The sequence below is a fragment of the Mastacembelus armatus genome, chromosome 6, assembly GCF_900324485.2.
Source record: "Mastacembelus armatus chromosome 6, fMasArm1.2, whole genome shotgun sequence".
Lineage (NCBI taxonomy): Eukaryota > Metazoa > Chordata > Actinopteri > Synbranchiformes > Mastacembelidae > Mastacembelus > Mastacembelus armatus.
This window is the reverse complement of record NC_046638.1, coordinates 17,643,797-17,662,663: the sequence shown is the minus strand read 5'-3', so window position 1 is coordinate 17,662,663 and position 18,867 is coordinate 17,643,797. Positions and strand designations below refer to the sequence as shown.

Here is an 18,867-nt window from a genome sequence, read left to right as displayed (position 1 = left end):
TTTTTTATTTTGTATATTGTAGAAAGACAAGAAGTCCAGTACTGCAGAAATAACAAGACATTACAGTTTTTGTATGTCTTCATTCACAAGACCTCCCTTGTCTTTCATTACATGTCTGGTCTTAGCAGGATTTACTTCATCACTTTTCCCAAGCTATTTTTTTATTATTCCACTTTGATTACTTTAATTTCCTTCTTCTGCCACTTTTTTCTCTTTATGTCATCCTTCTTTCTCTTTACTGTTTCACCCTTTTTCCACCTTTTATTTAATTTAAAAGACGCAAGTTTTCAAAGTAAATGTGCTATCCTTGCTCTGTCCTTCGTACCTGTCTTCTAGTAGAAAACCATTACAACTTCTTTTCTTTCCTCTTCCCACCATTGTGCTCTTCTTCTTCACTGACATTGTCCTTTCTTTGGTCCATGGTGGGTGTTTCCTCTTTGTTGCCATGGCAATGTGATGGAGAGTGAGGCGTTACAGAGTTGTTGCGGCAACGGGAAGCAGAACGAAATGTCGTGGAACTGGCAGAAATGGGTGATGGCGTGTCCAGGTCTCTGTCGTGTCCAGAGCTGGAGACGGGAGATGGAGGTGGAAGCGAGGAAGAGATGGACGGCTGGAAGAGAAGAGTCTCATCATTGTGACATGAGTATATATGTGTTATTTGTTATTCTCAGGTTTAGAAAATGTTTACCTGTAATGAGACGCTGGATTTGTTTGTCTTCTCTTTGACTTTAGCCATAGCTCCTTTAAGTCCAGAAGACTTCTCTGTCATCTCCAGTGCTGCTCTTAGCAATTTGGGGGTCTCTGCCCTTACTTGGGCTGCTGGGACCTGAGGAGGTTCCTTAGTCTCTTCTTTGGGCTCAGGTTTCTTTCCTTTGTTGAGCATCTTCCTGTGGGATGCAGGACAGATACAGAGTATGACGACTAAGGTAACTTGTGTTGTGGCTTCAAGATAATGGTATTTGGTCACATGCAATGCTACTTCTATTTAACCTGGCTTTCTTGCGGAGTAGTTTGTTGGACTCAGGATAGTGGACCAGGATTTCATTCAGGTCTTTCTTGTCCAGGATGAAGAGATTGGCAAAGCCATGAGCAATCACATTTGCTGTGCGCCTGTTACCCCCACCAACTGCGAGCAAACTGCCAATCAGAAAATAAGACTTCTAGTTTGACCTTTCATTTCAAAATTCTTTTTTTTCTTTTACACATTAGAAAAAAAAACTGCACCTCTAATTTAAAGACAGGTAAAGAAATAAGGTTTTATATTGGAAATTATGTCACTATCCTTTAAAGCACTTTATTTTTCACCCAGCACCACCTCTTTACCTGATCTCACCAAAGACTGATCCTGCTCTGAGAGTAACAAACACAGTTCTTCCATCTGGCCCGCCAACCACCTGCACCTCCCCCGCCTTTATAATGTACATCTCCCGACCTACCTCATCCTGAGCAAGAAAAAAAGTGAGTGGCACATAGCAAGTAAGAAAAACATTGCCACATGCCGTCTAATAGAAACAAAAAGGCAAATGTACCTTTTTGCAAATGTAATCCCCTGGCAGGTACACAACAGAGCGTAGGCTTTTCAGCATGTCAAAGATCATCTGTCTATCACAACCCTGTCAAGATGAAAAACAGACAAATTAGAGAAAACAGTGTTTTCTAGTTGATCTCTATGGGAAATGCACTAGCACTACTAGCACAACAACAATCTACATATAAATATAAGTTATGAAAATGTTGGAAATGTTGAAAATTAAAAAAGTATACTGGCCTATTATATTGTAGTAAGTCCTACCTGAAAAAGAGGAACTTTGCTGACAATGGAGTAGTTAACATCTACAGCTATATCGAGACGCATTTTATCTGGCAACTGAATCAGTAGCTCCTGCTCATCTGGATGGAAAAAAATAAGTGGTACAGTATGACTGAAAGGTTGTATGGACAAATATGTCTGAATGTGGGCACGGTGTGACTTCCTTACCCAGCATGCCTTGAGATTGCCAGGTGTAGTTGTACCAGGTTTTGACACGATTCTGGACATCTTTGGGAATGCGATAGGAAGACATGTATTTAATAGTATTGTCCACACAGGTGCGATAGTAGGTCTGACCTGCTGTGGCTGCACCAACCACATCCCGCATCTGAGAGACAAATTTAACCAATTTGAAAATTTATTTAAGTCTTCTAGTATTAGTGTCTTTACTGTAGGTGGGAGGCAGAGACGTCCTCATAAGATTTATATACCTACCTGTCCAATCATGATAGAGAAGGCAAAGACTCCAACAAAGAAGTTGATGAGTTGGAAAACCATCTCAAATAGTGTGGTGGGATGTGGCAGACCCCCGATAGTGATCAGGGTCTTTACAGCAAAGTAGTAACAGCGAATATAACTGGGCAGAGAGAAGATGGCAGCCATTGAAGGAAAGCAAATAAATAGGTGGAAGTCCGAAATTGACCGACTGAGGGAGATATTTGGTGGGATGTATGTACCCATTTAGCAGATTTGAAAATACTTTCTAGTTCATATATTCTTTGATTGTCTGCATTTTATTCTTTGTGCACAGTGTGTGTTTATCCCACCAACCTGTTGCCTTCGCCATTGTACACCCATGTGGTAGATCCTAGTCCTATCCAGGCAGAGCACGAATAGAAGAGACAGGCATTACAGTGGAGACAGTAAAGGAGATAGGTGGTGGTACGGATCACCCTGAGAGACAAAGAACAAGGGGACAGTACATGCCACTGAAAAACTAACACCAGTTATTTGTTCAGCTGTGTCACTGTATGGCATCACTGTCCCTCAGTGGTGCTTTACATGGAAAAATGGGAGGAGGATACAGAGTTTAGGAAGAGAGAATTCTTTTCTGTCTTCATGGTTTCTTCCAGTCCTCTGTCAGTGTGTAATGAAGAGGAAAACCAGAAGAGGACAGTTACATTCAGATGGTATAAACCTGCAGCTGACCTGTAGATGTAGGCTTTAGCCAAGATGGCTTCCAGGCGCTCATTGAACTCAAAGAACGAGTTGATCTGAGGAGGCATTGAAAGAGAAAGTAAAAATATTTGTAAAGTTGGATTTTGAAATTGACATTAAACATCTGAAAAGTCATTTCTAAATAACTGAAAGTTTAGTTCCATTAGAAACAAATGTTTAGGTTGTATAGTTTTCATATTTACTGATAATGTGTTTGATATTTACATGGTAACATTTGCTGTGTGTTGCCCTGCAAATTTGGTAGCCATTACTTCTGAATAAAGCCTCACCTTCAGCAGCCGTGGTAAGCGGAGCAGAGGGTTGATGCCAGTTAGAAAATAAAAGAGTTCCAGGGGAATAAGGCTGGCTACATCAAACTGTAAAACAAGAAGGTACCACCACACTCTGTTGTACTGCTTTTGATCCATGATCGATACATAATGCACAGCGAAGTTAATACATTCAAAAATAGTGCAATTCATTTCATGGTTGCTTACTTTGAAGCGTTTGGCTTTTATGTAATTCTTTCTTGTCTCTTTTTTGTCAGTCTGTAATGAAAAAATTTAATTATAAATCAAACATCATGGTGAGTTAGATCCTATAATCTGAAACTTACACTTTTACTTTAATGCAATACATGTCATGTCATTTTTTCCAGTGTGCTGCTCACCACTATGTCCCCTCCACGAACAAACTGTAGGCGGGGCTGGAAGACGGTGATGTCCAGGAAGTAAATGAAGTCACACAGGTAATCGGCCAGCAGCCAGTAGTAAATATTTTCTGGAGTCTGGTAGGGGAAGGCCCAGCGCACTGGGATGAACCACACGTTCCAGTTCCATGCCAGACAGACCAAAAATAGCCACAGCACATACATTAGGTCTGCAAAGAAAGAAACAGATGAGAGGGTTGGTTTCATTAAGATTAACACTGAGCACCTCAATAAATGTGCTTTCCAAGCCAAACTCAATGAGCTATTTTAGAAACTTTGTCAGAAATATGTGGCTGAAAATAAAGAGTTACTAAAAAGCATTGTAGTGTGATTTAATGTCTGAATAGTTTGCATAATGAAGTTTCATATTCATCTGGGTGCTTACTGGTGAAAGGGTCGATGCTGGCAGGGAATCGGTAGCGCAAACAGGCTCGGATCCACCGAGGAGTTTTCACCTTGCAGCAGCGGCTAGACTGCTCCTCCTCTGTCTCACCCACCACTCCTCCTCCTGATGGACCTGCCTGTGCCTCCTTCTCTCCACCGTCTGCTGACTGCCCTCCAGGAGCAGGCGGCTGAGGAGCAGATGCCTGAGGAGGAGCTGAAGGAAGACGAGAGAGAAGAACCCATGAGAGAGATTATGAAGCTACACGTGTCCAGATGTACTAAAGGTTTAGACACTGGACTTTACCCATGTGGTGGATGAGACAGTTTTGCCTCATCCAAACATTGGATGCAGAAGATAGAAGAAAGTTTACAATCTCTGGCTGGATCAGGGGGCTTTAATTATAAAGGGTGGGAGATTAGTCTTATTAAATGCACTCTGTGCTTGCTGCAGCTGATTTCGTCCTGCACTTACCCAACCTGGATCTGCAAAGTGTTACCTTCTCTAGAATGAAATGTGTGTTACTGTACAGTGAAGGATGTTGTTGGTATCTTCTATTTTGTGACCACTGAGCTCTTTGCCAGCTCTGTAAAGCTCTTTTGCCAGAAGTCATGTTGCATGACTGGCATGAATCACACGACAAACTGTGATCACACCTGGTAAGCTCAGTGCAGGTGTTTGTAGATATATTAGAGAAAGAAAGTGAAGACTCCCACTCACACTGGATAATGCTGTCTTCATCCGAGCTGTCAGGATCAATGAGTTTCTCTTTGGCTTTCTCTGTTCGCTCTTTAAACATCCTAACCAGCTCCTGAAGACGTTCATTCACCACCGCACTTGTCTGACTGGCTGAAGATTCTGGACGTTCTTTCAGACTTGGAAAAAATAGTCAGAATTAAAATGAAATGATTCTGGTTTTTATCATTGTCAAAACATAAGTGAAAACAAATAAATTATTAACATATTACTTGTCTGTGTTTGTGTGTGTGCGTGTGTGTGTGTGTGTGTGTGTGTGTACACTGCTCACAGATCGTCTGTGCTGTGCAGGCTGGACTGACTGGGCCAGGCTCTGACAGGGGTTTTGCCTTCATCATCATCATCATCTTCACTTTGAGAGTGAAACCTCTTACTGTTAAACAAACACAGCATCATCACTGGTTCAACTTTGAGACAGTGCTGCATTAGTTACATTATTGAATCTTTTCTTTTTCTCCCTTAAACTAAACCCACTGCACATTAGCAGCATGTGCAAATATTAAAGTACAAAAATGAACAAAATGATTTTCATATGCCTAGTTGTGTCTAAAAAGTACCTCCTGCTACATGCTCTGTGCTCTGTGTATCTACAGCTATAAAGAATGCAAGGAATGAGCGCTGAAATTTAATGAGTGAAAGAGCAAAAATCATCAATTCAGATGAGAAAATTGATAAATGAATGATAAAATATATATAAAAAACAACTAGATAGCACAATGAATGAATGAAAAGATGGATGAATACTAGATGAGTCGATACAACATTTAAGAAGGACTGGACAACTTACATTTTTGTCCAGACAGTCCTATGATTCCTTCCACTATTGCAGCACATGACCATAGCAAGGTTTGAGGTGCGTGTTTCAGAAAAAGGGATGGGGAGAAAGAAGATTTATATAAAGTCTATGTGGAAGGGCAAGCAGGATAGTAATCAGATAACAAATCACCTCCAGTACTCTAGAAGTAGGTGAGACAGAGATAATGCAAGTGCAAGATTGTGATGCATCTGTTTATTGACTTTTGCTAAGTTATGACAATATCCATACAGTAGCCAAAGCACAAAAACTGCACAAAAAGCCATGGAAAAAGTGAACAACAAAGTTGCCATCACACTTAACAAATGAACAACACAATATATGACACCACAGGACAAGAAACACTCAACATCTTTCCAAATAATTTAATACTTCCACATAACGTTAGACAATAAACTGTGTTCTGCAGAAATGCTATGTGCTGGTTTGCTTGTGTGTACTATTTTGGCAGCTCTGATAGTCTTGGGAGAAAACTGAAAGAAACAACTGACTTTTGCACACTGACTGTTTCTGCAGGACACTGATATGGAGGTACACTATAATGCTGGTAAGAAGTGTACAGCAAACAGCAGAGGGCAGTAAATCCACAGCACTAAATATGAAGTGTTTCAACCCAAAATGAAAAAATCGTTGGTTCAGAATAGATCATAAATATTTTTCTATTACTGAAATGATTGCTGTTTCATAAGCATTATTTGTAGTGTAATTGGATTCTATATTTTTCTAATTATCTGTGTTTAATTTAATCTCATTTGAATCAAACACTTCACTTTCCAACAGAGAAGCTTGCACCTCAATGCAAACCAAACAATGTATTCTAATGATGTTACTTTACATTTCTGTCTTGTAAAATGCTTCATCATGGACACATAGGCACATATTAGCTATGCATATGCATGGTTTCACTGGAGAAAAAGAACCATTACTGCTGAAGAACACTGAAAGCACTACAACTCAAACAGCCCAGGCAGGTGCCTTACTCTTTGTCTCCTTTACTGTAGATGCAAAGCATGACAGGAAAGAAAAAGATTGAAAATATTGATGCGGACACAGTTGAACTGGAATTTTAAATAATGAAACGATCCATCATTGGTGTTTACTTATTATACAGTAAAAACATTAGATGTGAACAAAAAAACAAATATAAAGAGTGTCCTATTTTGTTGGGGTTGAACAATACAGTAAGGTAATGTCTTAGCAAATTACATAAACTACAAGCAGGTGGATTTCTCACCTTTGGCGACCTCCAGAAGGTGTCACAGGGACAGTGAGGGTTGTTAGCTTGGGGTCCTGAGGGGTGAGGATTTGTGATATATTGCTTTGGTCCTCCCTTCCTTCTCCATCCCCTCCTCCTCCTGCTCCTCCATCCCCTTTTCTCTCATGATCTGAGTCAACATCTTCTACATTGACGGCTGGGTGAAGGCTGAGGCTGGAGCTCTCTGAGGAGGTGGACAGACACAATGTGTTTGTTGTCATCACAAATAATGGCATGTAGAATTATATTAGGAATGACACAAAATTGAGATCAGTCCACTAGCAAAAACATAATATAAAAATACATAAAGGTTACAGGTGCAGCATCCAAAGGGCAAAACAGGTTACTGTTTCAAGCAGAAGCAGGACAGCACAAGGAGACATGCAGATTTAGCAGGACCTAGATCAGACTAATGCAAGAGGATTCACCTTTCAACCAGGCCATGTATAGTGGCCTGATAGCTAAGAGGACTGGCTTTCACATCTTGTTAACCATCCAGTCTGGTTAATCTGCCTCATGGTACACTGGCATACTTCTATCTTCCATAAATAACAAAGTACTAACTTCTGTTGTACAGGACTTGTTTTGTCAATATTATTCAAAAATGGAAAAAAGTGAAAAAGTTTGAGAACTTGGATATTTTGCTTTTTTAACCTAAACTTACTTATTTTTTAGAAATAGTTTATGTATCAGCTTATTTTGATGCCACCTATCATGACACAGCTGTTTTTGCTTAATAACTGATTTCATGAACATACAGATGCAAGGACTCACATAAGGACAGCTAACATTCCACTGTTGCATATACCTGTGGCTCTTATTGGTGAGGTGTGTGATTCATCCTCAATGAAGAATGCCGGATTAGAGAGACCAGACAATTTGTAGGATGGGGAGTTGAGCTGCTTTGAAGGGGGGCTGACAACTGGTGGCAGGTGAGGAGAGGATGGCACATTAGGCAACTTGAGGGCACTTTCTCTGGCAGAGAATGGAGATATGGCGTGGGACCGAAGCTGAGGATCGTGAGGTGGTGGGAGAGGAGAGTTTCGAACAAGTTGGTTGAGTTCTACATGTTGCTGATTCTTGGCTTGTTTCTGTTTTTGCTGCTGTTGTTGTTGTTGTTTCTTATGCATCTTGTGGCTTAAGGCTGTTGAGGCGGTTCCGGATATTGAGAAAGTACTGTTGCGTTCGGCTGGGAAACTGGGAGAACTTTTGTGGGATAGTTGAAAAGCTCTGGGAGAGACTGGACAGACTCAGGCCCACTGAACCCTCTGAACTTTTGGGCAAAAACTCAGTCAGAGTCTGAGCAATATTTCGGGGGACCTGCGTGAGTCTGATCTGGGAGAACTCTTGACGTAATTCAGGGGGTAGGGTGGGTAAATACGTGGTCACGTCAGAGAACTGGGTGGGTAGCTTAGGCATGGGGGGTATTTTGGGAGAGGAGATGCCGTTCTCTTTGAAGAATGCGTTGATGTTGCCAAAGCACTCAGAGGTGTGAGGAATGCGCATCAGGCAGTTCTGAAATGCATCGCAGTTGACCCGAGCTATAGGGGAAACAGGTGAATAGGCAGATAAACAGTCAGGCAGAAAATAAGCAAGGTGGGAGATAACTATAACTACTGACAAACAAACAACACGTAGTCATTCAGAATTACAATGTCAGACTTCTAGTAGACAGAAGGACAGACAATATAACAATGTGAGGCTGACAGATGTCCTTAACATCCTTAACCACATTTAGTATAGACTCTCTCACTTACTATAGACTCTGTAATGAGAACCTAGTGAAAAAAAGCAGAATAGTACATACCACCACAGCCATCCTCAGTAGCTTCCTCCTCCTACAAAAACACAAAAAACATATGATTAAATAGCAATGGAGTGATTAGCATTAGTTGGGATATGTGAATTTATGTGGATTGTTAAAAATAAATATTTATTTATTGTTAAAAGGAATTCTGTAAGACAGACTTGGTAAATACATCTGTTCTCTCACTAGAACCTACTGTATCTTTATTGGTTTAAAATATATATTAAAAAAATAGTTTTGAGCTATGTTGACCTTGGCTTGCTTTTACAGTGGGACATAAGAGGATAGGATCAAACAGCATAAGGGAGGAAAGAAAAGAAATTGTCCTTTGGGGTAAAACAACTATCTAAAAGACAATTAATTATAAAGGGATTTTACAGTAGTCATATTCCTAAATATGGTCAGAGGATTAAGTCAAATATTGCACATATTCATTACTGCACATGTTCAACCCATTCACATTACTTTTTCAGCAGCTTTGTTAACACTGGCTTCTTGACCGTCTTCCTTTGCTTTCTGTGGCTGCTGGGTTACAGGCTCAGCTTCAGAACTGTCTTGCTGGGACTCTGTCTCTGGTTCTGATTCTGGTCCACAATCCGGTTCTGGCTCAGAGGTCTTAAATGGTTCAGGACTAGGAGGTGGAGAGGGGGAGGTTTGCTGTGGCTTTTCCTCCTTCTTTGGCTCTAGATTTTTCAAAATGATAGATTTCATTAAATGTTACATACTCAGCCTTCTGATGCTGATGATGCAGATATTATATAAATATACTCTGGTGAATAAGATAAACAGGTTTTAAAAATTTGGTAATTTTGCTAAAGGTTTGACTGTAACACACCCATACTCTAATACTGTGTATTCAAAAGAAGTAACCTCAAACCTTGTTCTGTGTCCTCAGTCTCCTCCTCCTGTTCCTGCTCAGCAAGGCTCTCTTCCTTTCTGCAGGACAGGCAAGGGGACAAAATATTTGGGCTGTTCACTGATAAGGCAGCATGGAGAGTGTCGCATTGAGCTTACTGTAAAGTCACACACAACTTGGTCCGTTAAAAGGTACTGTCATTGCCACAGTGCTACAATAGTCCAAGCCAAAGCATTAAAGCTTATGATACTGTAAATAATGTGATTCATTACTCAGAGTACTTCATTATTCAGTACTCTGTACAGTGACACTGAAACACAAACATCCTGGTACACACTGAAAACTGAGGAACTTTACTCACTGACGACTAGAAGTTAGTGTTTCCTGTCTATTTTATAGTGAACACCTGTAACAGGAACGTCTATCTAACGCTAATATATGCATCAGAATATAAAAATCTCGGAGTTGAATAATGGTTAAAACGCAGGCTAACGTTTCTCATGACATAGCAGAGATTAGTTAGTCCATTAGCTAATGACGTTATTACACGATACTCACTTTCTCTGTAAATATTCACGTACGTTAATCGCTAGAGGTCCCGACAGAAAACGTCCAGGAGCACAGAGACACCAGCTCAGCTGTCTTGTCGTAAAAACCGGATTAAGGGAGAAATGTAAGAAAACAACAAACAGTTTCTCTGTCCATTATTTTCCAGACGTGAAACAGCACGAGCAGGTGCGCGCCGTTACCGAGGGAACGGTTGGCAGAGGGAGGGGGTATAAGAGGCCTGCTGTTGTCAAGGGAAGCTGTGGTTGCTATGGCACCGCGTGATGCTGAGGCGCTTCACATAACGAGAGCCCACGGGATATAGAGTGTGGTAAACAATGTACTTGAGTGGATCAGCTGGATCAGCATCAGCTGTGTAAGGTAACTAAGTAAATGTATTCGAGTACTGAACTTAAGTACAACTGCGCCACTTGTACTTTGCTTTAGTCCTACACTAAACTCATGTTGATTTATTTTTGATTCTACACTCCTGCATTGCTACTTTTATATTAGTTAGATAACAACAGTTTTAAATTTACAAACTATACTTTTCACTCGAACAATCAGGTTTTATAATCAAGTTTAAAAAAATCCACATCGTCACTGTATCCACCAGCCTTTGGATAGTTTCTGAATTTGGAAACTATAAAAAAAAAAAAACCAGCAGTGGAAAACATTTAAATGAATACTATGGGTATCTAATGGACACAACACAAGAACACCCACCCCCACCCATTATCTATACCCACTTATTCCTTTTTAGGGTCACAGGGATCTGCTGGATCTGCTTTGGGCAAAACACAGGGGTACACCCGGAACAGGTCACCAGTCCATCACAGGGCCACATAGAGACAAACAACCTCACACACTCACACTCACTCCTATGGGCAATTTAGAGTCACCAATCAACCTGACATACATGTTTTTGGACTGTGGGAGGAAACCAGAGTACCTGGAGAAAACCCACACAAGCACAGGGAGAACATGCAAACTCCACACAGAAGGGTCCTTACTGGGCTACGAACTAGGGACCTTCTTGATGTGAGGCAACAGTGCTAACCACTCATCTATTCTGCTGCCCACAACACAAGAACAGTATCATACAAATTCTAAGTAAAAGCTAAAATGGCTTAAGGATTTCAATGACATTAAGAACTGGGAGGCATCCATATTTGAATTCTTACTCTGTGATTTTACTGTGCTCCACTTCGCTCTCCTCTTCTTGTGGCACCTGCAGCCTGGTCAAAGTGAACACACATTGTCACATCACATCACATGGAGCCTTCCACTGCCAAAAGCTGCCCAAACACACACACTTTCTTTCTCTTTCTCTACCCAGGCACATGGTCTTACTCAGCCTCAGGCTCCTCCAGCAGGTCTTGACTGCTCAGTGAGAGTTTGATGGAGTGACCCTCACTGGCCATCTGTCTAATGGCCATCTCAGCTGTCTGCCTGGCCACCTCCTCAGCCATACGTGCCATCTCCATGCGCTCCTGCAGCAGACTAAAGACAGACAGCAAAAAATCTTTTGACTCTGTGTAAATGTTTGTTATATTGTAAATTAAAATTTGGATTTTAAATTTGAAACAAAACCATCTACAGCAAAACCATCTAGTCCAACCCCAAACCAATTTCATTTAGCTTTTTCAAAATTACTAGCTCTGATCATCCACCTTATGGATCTCCACCTCTCTTACCGTTCCTCCATAGTAGCCAAAGCTACATCTTCAGCCTCCTTCTTGATGCTTTCAATAAATGGCGTCCAGCGACCTGTCTGGGTCTCAGCATCTTCCTGAAATTTGTTTGTCTCACTCTCTGATGGTTCTGGTGCTGGACTGGTGTCAACACATGCCTGGGACTGCATGGATGCCATTGACAGGGACATGGACTGTGTCTGGTGTGTGTCTTCATGCTGCTGGTGTGTTGTCGGTGATAGTGGAGTCAGTGATGTGGATGGCGCTGCAGCTTTTGAATGACCATGTTTCTGCTGACCCTCGTTGTCTGACTCCACATCCTCTAGTACAATGTCCGGTTTGAGTTTGGATGAAGCTGTGAGAAGGTGACAAGGGCCAATTTTGTCAAAACATTTGGTTCACATTGGACATATTAGTGGTTAATTTGGTTTGGATATACAAGCATTTTTTGGACATAAAAAGTAGGTCTATAAAGGGATTCAGAAAGGACTGTATATGAATGGTAAAATGTGGTTTTATCACTTGTGGTAGGTTTTATTTTATGTTTGAGGTTTTTGAGAGGCTGATAACATCCAGTACAGTTTTCCATCCAGTAATTCAGCTTAAGGTGTTGAGGACTTTTGATGGTAACTAAAGGTGTTTGTGGGGAAAGACACTGTCAATTGTTTTCTACATATTTTAACAAGGTTATTGATTAAAACAACCATATTAATCATTTCACACTGAACCTTTATTAATTCTGCAGTATTCTTACATTAACATATATAATGATACTGATGTCTTTCTGCTTCCCAATCAATAGGTTTTCAATGTGAGGAAGTATAGTTGTTACGTATCAAGCCAAAACCCCTAAAAACAACAACACACACCCAGGCCACATTTCACAGCACAGGCTATTGATAAGGATCAAGTGGATCAAAGTAGCCCTTACACATGAATGAATTAATGCTGACAATAACCACTAAATGTAAGTAATCTTTGTGTTAGGGTGTTAATGATGACCAGAGTGCATTGTCATATACAGTATATAAGCTGCATTTTTCACTTGGCATAGCCTCAAATCAAAAGTTGCAGTAAATATAATGTGAATGTCAGTTAAAACTTTGGAAAAGCTTACTGCAACATGATCAAGACCAAAACTCAATTTAGCTTTCTTTAAGCACAAAAAAATAATAGATTAATTTAAGACATACTGTGGAAAAGATACAGATTACACTAAAGCAATAATAAGTACAGTAAACATAGCTGCCATTTAATTATTATGTCCAGATTTCTGTTGGGAAAGAAAGATATTACATATTGTCCTGTGAGACCTCTGAATACAATCATGTTTATGTTTTTTTTTTAATTTATGACCGGAATATCCTCTTATTTTGGGTATGGTCTTGGTAATAAATGTCAAAATGAATATATAATGTACATTGTCAAAGATTAAAGCATGAAAATGATCATGTCTGCAATTCTTTGTGCATGAAACCTACAATAAACGGCAATTCCTAAATGTTTCTGTGTCAAGCAGAAAAGGTGCAAATTCACAACTGACGACAAACATCTAATCACCTACAGAACATACAGTACACATTTTAGTTACATATCAGCGGATGCATATTGAATTGTAATACATTCATATGTAACTGTACTGAGTACAGTAAGGTGAGTTGAATATATCTCTATATTCTTGTAGTAATATACAGCTGCCTAGTGTTTCTGTACTGAGCTTCACACTGTACAGTAATTTATAGCTCTGCCAACACTGCAGTATGACTACTGGTGTTTGTCTGTCTGTGGGAATCAGAGCCCCCAGTCGCCTCCTCCTGCTGTTTAAGGGGCTCGCAGCACCTTCCCCCCTGAAACAGAAGGAGAAGAGGGACTGAGTTAGGCTCCGACCGTCCGACCAAAACACCTCTTCAAAACTATAGGGGGAAAAACAACAGGGTGCATTTAATAATTTCCAAATATTACACAAATCCCTACAAATACTTAAAAGGACAAAGGTTGGTGCATTTCACTAGAAAAATTATGATTTGAAAAATAAAAAGCACCCCTTATTGTTAAAGAGATGTTTTCTGCTAGTTGCCAGAATTAATACTTTAAAGGGTAAACATCTGATATAGATCCACTTGACTGAACTGTGAATCGTGGCACTTGGGAACTGGGAAGAACATGGCAAGCAGAGGGCATCGTCTTACTACAGGAAAGTGTATTTGAGTGAATAAAGTCTTGACTGACCTTTCTGTAAAACTTCAGCTGCACCCTGAGAGGAAAAATAAAAAAGGGAACAGCAGTTGTATGACTTGAATTGCTACTATAGTAGTTAAACAGTTGTTCTAGAAAAATGATTGATTAAGAGGCTAGAGGAGGTGAAGGAAAAAAAGCTGCATTTATTTATTCCCAGAACCTACTTCAGCATCATCTTTGGGTTGGATGGCAGGTTGAGGCATCTTCAGGCCGAGTCCTGACACGAACCAGCCAACCACACTGTGAAGACACATTCATTAACTGTATACATCTTTGGGTAACCTATGGCTTAATGAAATCTAACATCTAAAACTCCAGCTCAATACTATTGGACAGAATCCACCTCTATGCTAATAATAGTAGCGGTAAGAGTGACACTCTTTAAACATGCAATCAGATGAAGATTATGCCCATATGAATCACTTTAACCTTGAGAAAGACTAATGTCTTCACATTACAAAGGCCACTGAGGGACCAAATGTACCTTGAGGCCTTGCTGTCAGTATCTAGTGAGATTCCACTGAGAGATTCAGGTGGTGGAGACAGAACTGCAGAACAGACAGACAGACAACAAACATGTATATATCCAGCAATGGCAAAATATGCATCTGTTAAAATATAGCTCTTTAAAGTTATAAAGTGTCATTGTGCATATCATTCTGCTGTGTGTGTGTGTGTGTGTGTGTGTGTGTGTGTGCTTGTACTTTTGTCCAGAGAGGAGCGTGAGGACTTGCTTGATGGCTCTGTGGGTACAGCACCAGGAGGAACCACAGCTGGCTGAGGGATCATCTGCTTTATCCAGTTCACCACACTGCAACAGATACAGCAAGGTTCAAAACATCAGGGCCAACAAATCATACTACTGGACTTTTAAAAGTTTGGACAAAATGGTCTTTGTGTATCACTGTCAAATGTCAGCTGCTATACATACAGTATATGTTTGTCAACATTCAGCTTAATAACTGTAAATGACTAGTAAAAGGTGATTTACACTTACTTGGGAGTAAACTGCGTAGTCAAACTCTCTACCTCTGACACCTCCTCATCTGACACCATCTCCACCACTGGGATGTTTGGTAGGGGATCATAATCTGGAAAGACAGAACAGTCCCACAGGTCAGTCAGGATAGAAAATTACCAAGAAATTTCTGATTAGTGGTGAATTTATTGATATGTTCATACCTGGCATTGTGGCTAAATCATAGACCTAGGAGAGTAGAGAAGAAATGCATTTAAGCTCAAGGCAATTGAGAACATAGTGTCTTTAGTTAATTATCCAGTGTGGTAAGTATATATTTATCATATAAATACACAGGCTCATTTGAGTGATCACCCTCAGGTCCCAGACTGATGCTTTTTTGTTTTCAGAGTATGTAGGTTATTGCTGGGCTACAACAGATTCTGCTGTTACTGTATTAACTTCTGTCATTTGATGATTTCAATCTTTTATAAAAGCATTTAGATCTTTTTTTTTTAACTAGAGTGACCACAAACATGAAATATAAAATAATATCTGAGACACCTGGGACTGACACATAGTGACTGGATGTTTACCACCGCAGCTTTAGGTAAAGATGGTCGTCACATGAAGAGCCCGGTTTAAATAGCAATAAAGTTCATGATAGTCCTTTATAAACTTAATCCTGACATGATTAGTCTTGCAAGCCTGCGGGACAGTATTAAGTTGCTTGGCTAAATGATTTGACCTGTGTTACGGTGGGTCACAGGCTGAGTAGACACATATAGTAAATGGAGCTCTTCGTCTCTCACCTCAGTGTGTTCCTCATTGTCGGTGACGTTGATCTCTCTGTACTTTTCATCAGGCTGAGGCAGCACTTTGGTCAGACCCTGAGTGACCCAGCCGATCACCTTAGACCTATGAGGAAAACAACTTTGAATAAATTTACTTTTGATAAATTATACATTTTCTTTAAATTTAGTTTTTTTCTAACCATGCAGTACCTTTCTCCATCCTCTCCTGACTGGTGGAAGGAAAAAAGGAAGAAAAAAAGTTACAGGCAAATTCATAACCTGCAGGACAGAACAGATTGTTATTATCTAACAAATCTCCCTTCTTTACATGTTTTTCTTCAAGTTGCTCAGAGAAAATACTATTACAGCATTCAGGATGCAGAGGTTAGAGGTTGATCAATGGAATATAGGTCTGGGTATGTTATTATTATTGATAATCGTATTAAAATAAATCTCTCCTTATATGTTTCTTTAAACATTAGCTCGTTAAGGCATGATGACCTGACCTATTTAATGATGGGGAAAATTTAATATCCAAAGACCTTGAGTCAAACCCACCAATCAAAAAACAAAACATCCACGGATCTTTTTGAAATGAGACATACTGAGCTGAGTTTTGTGAAAATGAGCTGATCTAATCATCTTCTTAATGTACATACACTTGTATACTCGGTAGCAAACCTCAGAAACACATGTTGGCCTTGTCATTAGTAGGCTAAATGTCCACTCCAACACCTACAGACATACCCTGGCATCTGAATTGGCCCTATTGAGTCGAGGGGAGCCAGAAGGCTGTGGCAAAGCGCTGACGAACCCATTAGACAGCCAGCCTAACACTCCAGTCTGGGCCTGGCTGTGGAGGAGAAAAGTTGTTAAACTCTCAGTATGTCTACACAGATGTATGTTACTGTAAAACACTCAAATAAGTAAATGGAAAGTGAATTTTACCTGTCCTCTGAAACCTCATCTGTGTTTTTCAGTGGAGGACTCTTTACTGTAGGATAGTTAAAAACAAAAATAATCATGTTTTACATGTTTTCACTTACAGTAAGAAGGTGAGGTGCAGAACATGCATATGTAAATGTGCAGAAAAATCGTATAATACACATTGGAAATAATTTTTACCCTCTCTGTTTTTGGGAAGGTCCTGTAAAGAGAGAAGCATGTGAGAAGAAACACTCAGATATACAGTAATAGTAATAGTACAGTAATGTAATAGTGTATTTATGTGTGTGTGTATGTGTGTATTGTCATACAGCAGCAGGGGTCTTGGGAGCTTCATCTGTTCCAGTAGCTTCAGGGGGTTGGGGGACCACTTTCACCACCCAGTTAAACATCCTGTCAAACACACACACACATAGTCAGCCTCTTAAAAGCCCTTCATCAAACACTGATTATAATGCTGATGATAATTCCTAATAAGTGGCCACTTCATCTGTCAGACAGAGAGCCCTTAACTAGAACTAATGAGGTCTGATGATGGACGTTGACCTGCCTCATTTTTGCTCAGTAGATATTTTTGGGCCAACTGGAATTTCTCTCTATGGTCTTAGCACGTTGTCTCCTTACAAACCTGAAAAACTGTCTTTAGTTTCTCATTAGACCCATTTCCAAGAACATAAATTAGAAAAGGGTCTATTCTTGCTTCTATAAAAATAAATTTGTGATTGTATATATGTGAAGAAAGTAGTTTGCAGTGGGTATTGTATATATTCATTTTTCTATTTGCCAAGTATCTCAGAGAAGATATAGAAATTAGGACCCTGTCTTTCACACACACCTCCACAAGAGTCAACTATCAGGAGATTAAAAGTCAGAGGGGCAGACGCTGACCTCTCTCAGGCAGCTGTGCAACATAAGCTGCTTTACCAGCAAGCTCCACCAGTGACAGAGGGTTAAATTAGTTAAACGAAGCAAATCAGTGAAAAATGCCCCAAAAGAGCCAACTCTAATTGGCGCAGCAGCACACTGATTCAAGAGAGATTTACTGAGCCAGCAGGAGTGTCACTTGTCTGACTTAATCTCAAACGTGCATATTATCCCCTGTGACAGTGTATAATCCCCTTCAGCTAATCCACTTCAGCATCAGGCAAAGAGCCAGTGAACCTGCAGGACATCATAGAGACTGTCCACAGCAGACAGGTCCAGAGCAAATGTATTGTAGATGTAGTATGTTGGGAAACCTAAAGCCATAATATTTTTTCTCCAATAATCCTGCGATTTATACCTGCATCTAAAATGAAGGCCTGGAGGAGGTTTACACGTTGAGTCAGATGTTTTAGTTAAAGGATTATTATTAATTCTATTACAATCTGTGATTCCTAACATACTGCCCCACTCAGCAGAGACCAGAGGGCCCTCTTCCTTGGCCTAATCTCAGGTTCGTAGCATTGGATTAAATAAAGCAGCTCTTCCCCCAAGTAATCTACAGCCCTCTGCACTGCATAACTCCTGATGTATGTTCTCATCAGACTAGATCGTTTTCATTCATTAAAAAACAATAACTAAGAGGAAGACACTTTGAATAAAGCGTAACATCATCATCATCATTTCTGCTCAGTCTAATTCTATAATGGTTTCATCGACTATTTCTTTACCAGTCCTCACCTCAGGTCAGCACTCAGGAATTCCTCTCACTCACCTAGTTATAAATGTCAAATGATGTATTTCCCTGTATACAAAACAATAGACTTGTTTTTCTTACCTGTGTGTCTACAGGTGGCTCTGCATACTGCTGGTGTAGAGCTCCAGAGTGCGGCACAGCCGGCACAGTTCTGCTGGGATTTCCACAGTGACTGCCTGGGGCTAACAGGATTAATCAGCACCACCTGAAGGTCAAGGCACAATCCTGGACTGTGAGCAATTGCAGATTAACAGCAGACAAATGTATCATCAGGTCATCATCCCTGTAACCTATAAAGTGCTGTGATCCCCCACACGGGAAAACTAGCAGCAAGTGGTAATTCCAACAGAGATTCCCACAATGCTGTGGATTTTGAGGGTTTGTGATCTTACAAACATACCTTTCCCACCACTTGCAAACTGTTTTCTATTTGTATGAATGACAAACAAGTGATTAGCAGGAACTCA

The 18,867-nt window shown here is 40.2% G+C and overlaps 1 protein-coding gene across 1 annotated transcript; it reads right to left on the bottom strand.

The window, feature by feature from the left end:
- Window positions 1-346: 346 nt before the first annotated feature.
- LOC113132836 (cyclic nucleotide-gated cation channel beta-1) lies at window positions 347-17,114 on the bottom strand. The gene is made up of 37 exons (XM_026311202.1): window positions 17,034-17,114; window positions 16,903-16,924; window positions 16,726-16,771; window positions 16,525-16,630; window positions 15,988-16,007; window positions 15,796-15,901; window positions 15,208-15,232; window positions 15,023-15,116; window positions 14,730-14,836; window positions 14,510-14,633; window positions 14,190-14,265; window positions 14,017-14,041; window positions 11,791-12,142; window positions 11,447-11,596; window positions 11,278-11,331; window positions 9,569-9,627; window positions 9,157-9,374; window positions 8,692-8,722; window positions 6,864-7,068; window positions 6,610-6,624; window positions 5,603-5,635; window positions 5,087-5,188; window positions 4,780-4,934; window positions 4,063-4,275; window positions 3,639-3,847; window positions 3,466-3,516; window positions 3,259-3,345; window positions 2,960-3,024; window positions 2,582-2,704; window positions 2,246-2,387; window positions 1,979-2,138; window positions 1,793-1,890; window positions 1,530-1,613; window positions 1,324-1,442; window positions 991-1,137; window positions 689-887; window positions 347-610 (listed from the first exon to the last, which is right to left on the bottom strand). Exons 1-37 carry the CDS (start codon window positions 17,112-17,114, stop codon window positions 347-349), a joined length of 4,167 nt encoding a protein of 1,388 aa, XP_026166987.1.
- Between the last annotated feature and the right edge of the window lie 1,753 nt (window positions 17,115-18,867).

Coding starts and splice junctions, on each gene's coding strand:
- LOC113132836 (XM_026311202.1), bottom strand. CDS start 17,114: ATGTTTAACTGGGTGGTGAAAGTGGTCCCCCAACCCCCTGAAGCTACT. Junction 12,143..14,016: donor AGCTGAAGTTTTACAGAAAG/GTCAGTCAAGAC, acceptor ACCTTCTCACAG/CTTCATCCAAACTCAAACCG. Junction 9,628..11,277: donor GAGCACAGTAAAATCACAGA/GTAAGAATTCAA, acceptor CCTGTCCTGCAG/AAAGGAAGAGAGCCTTGCTG.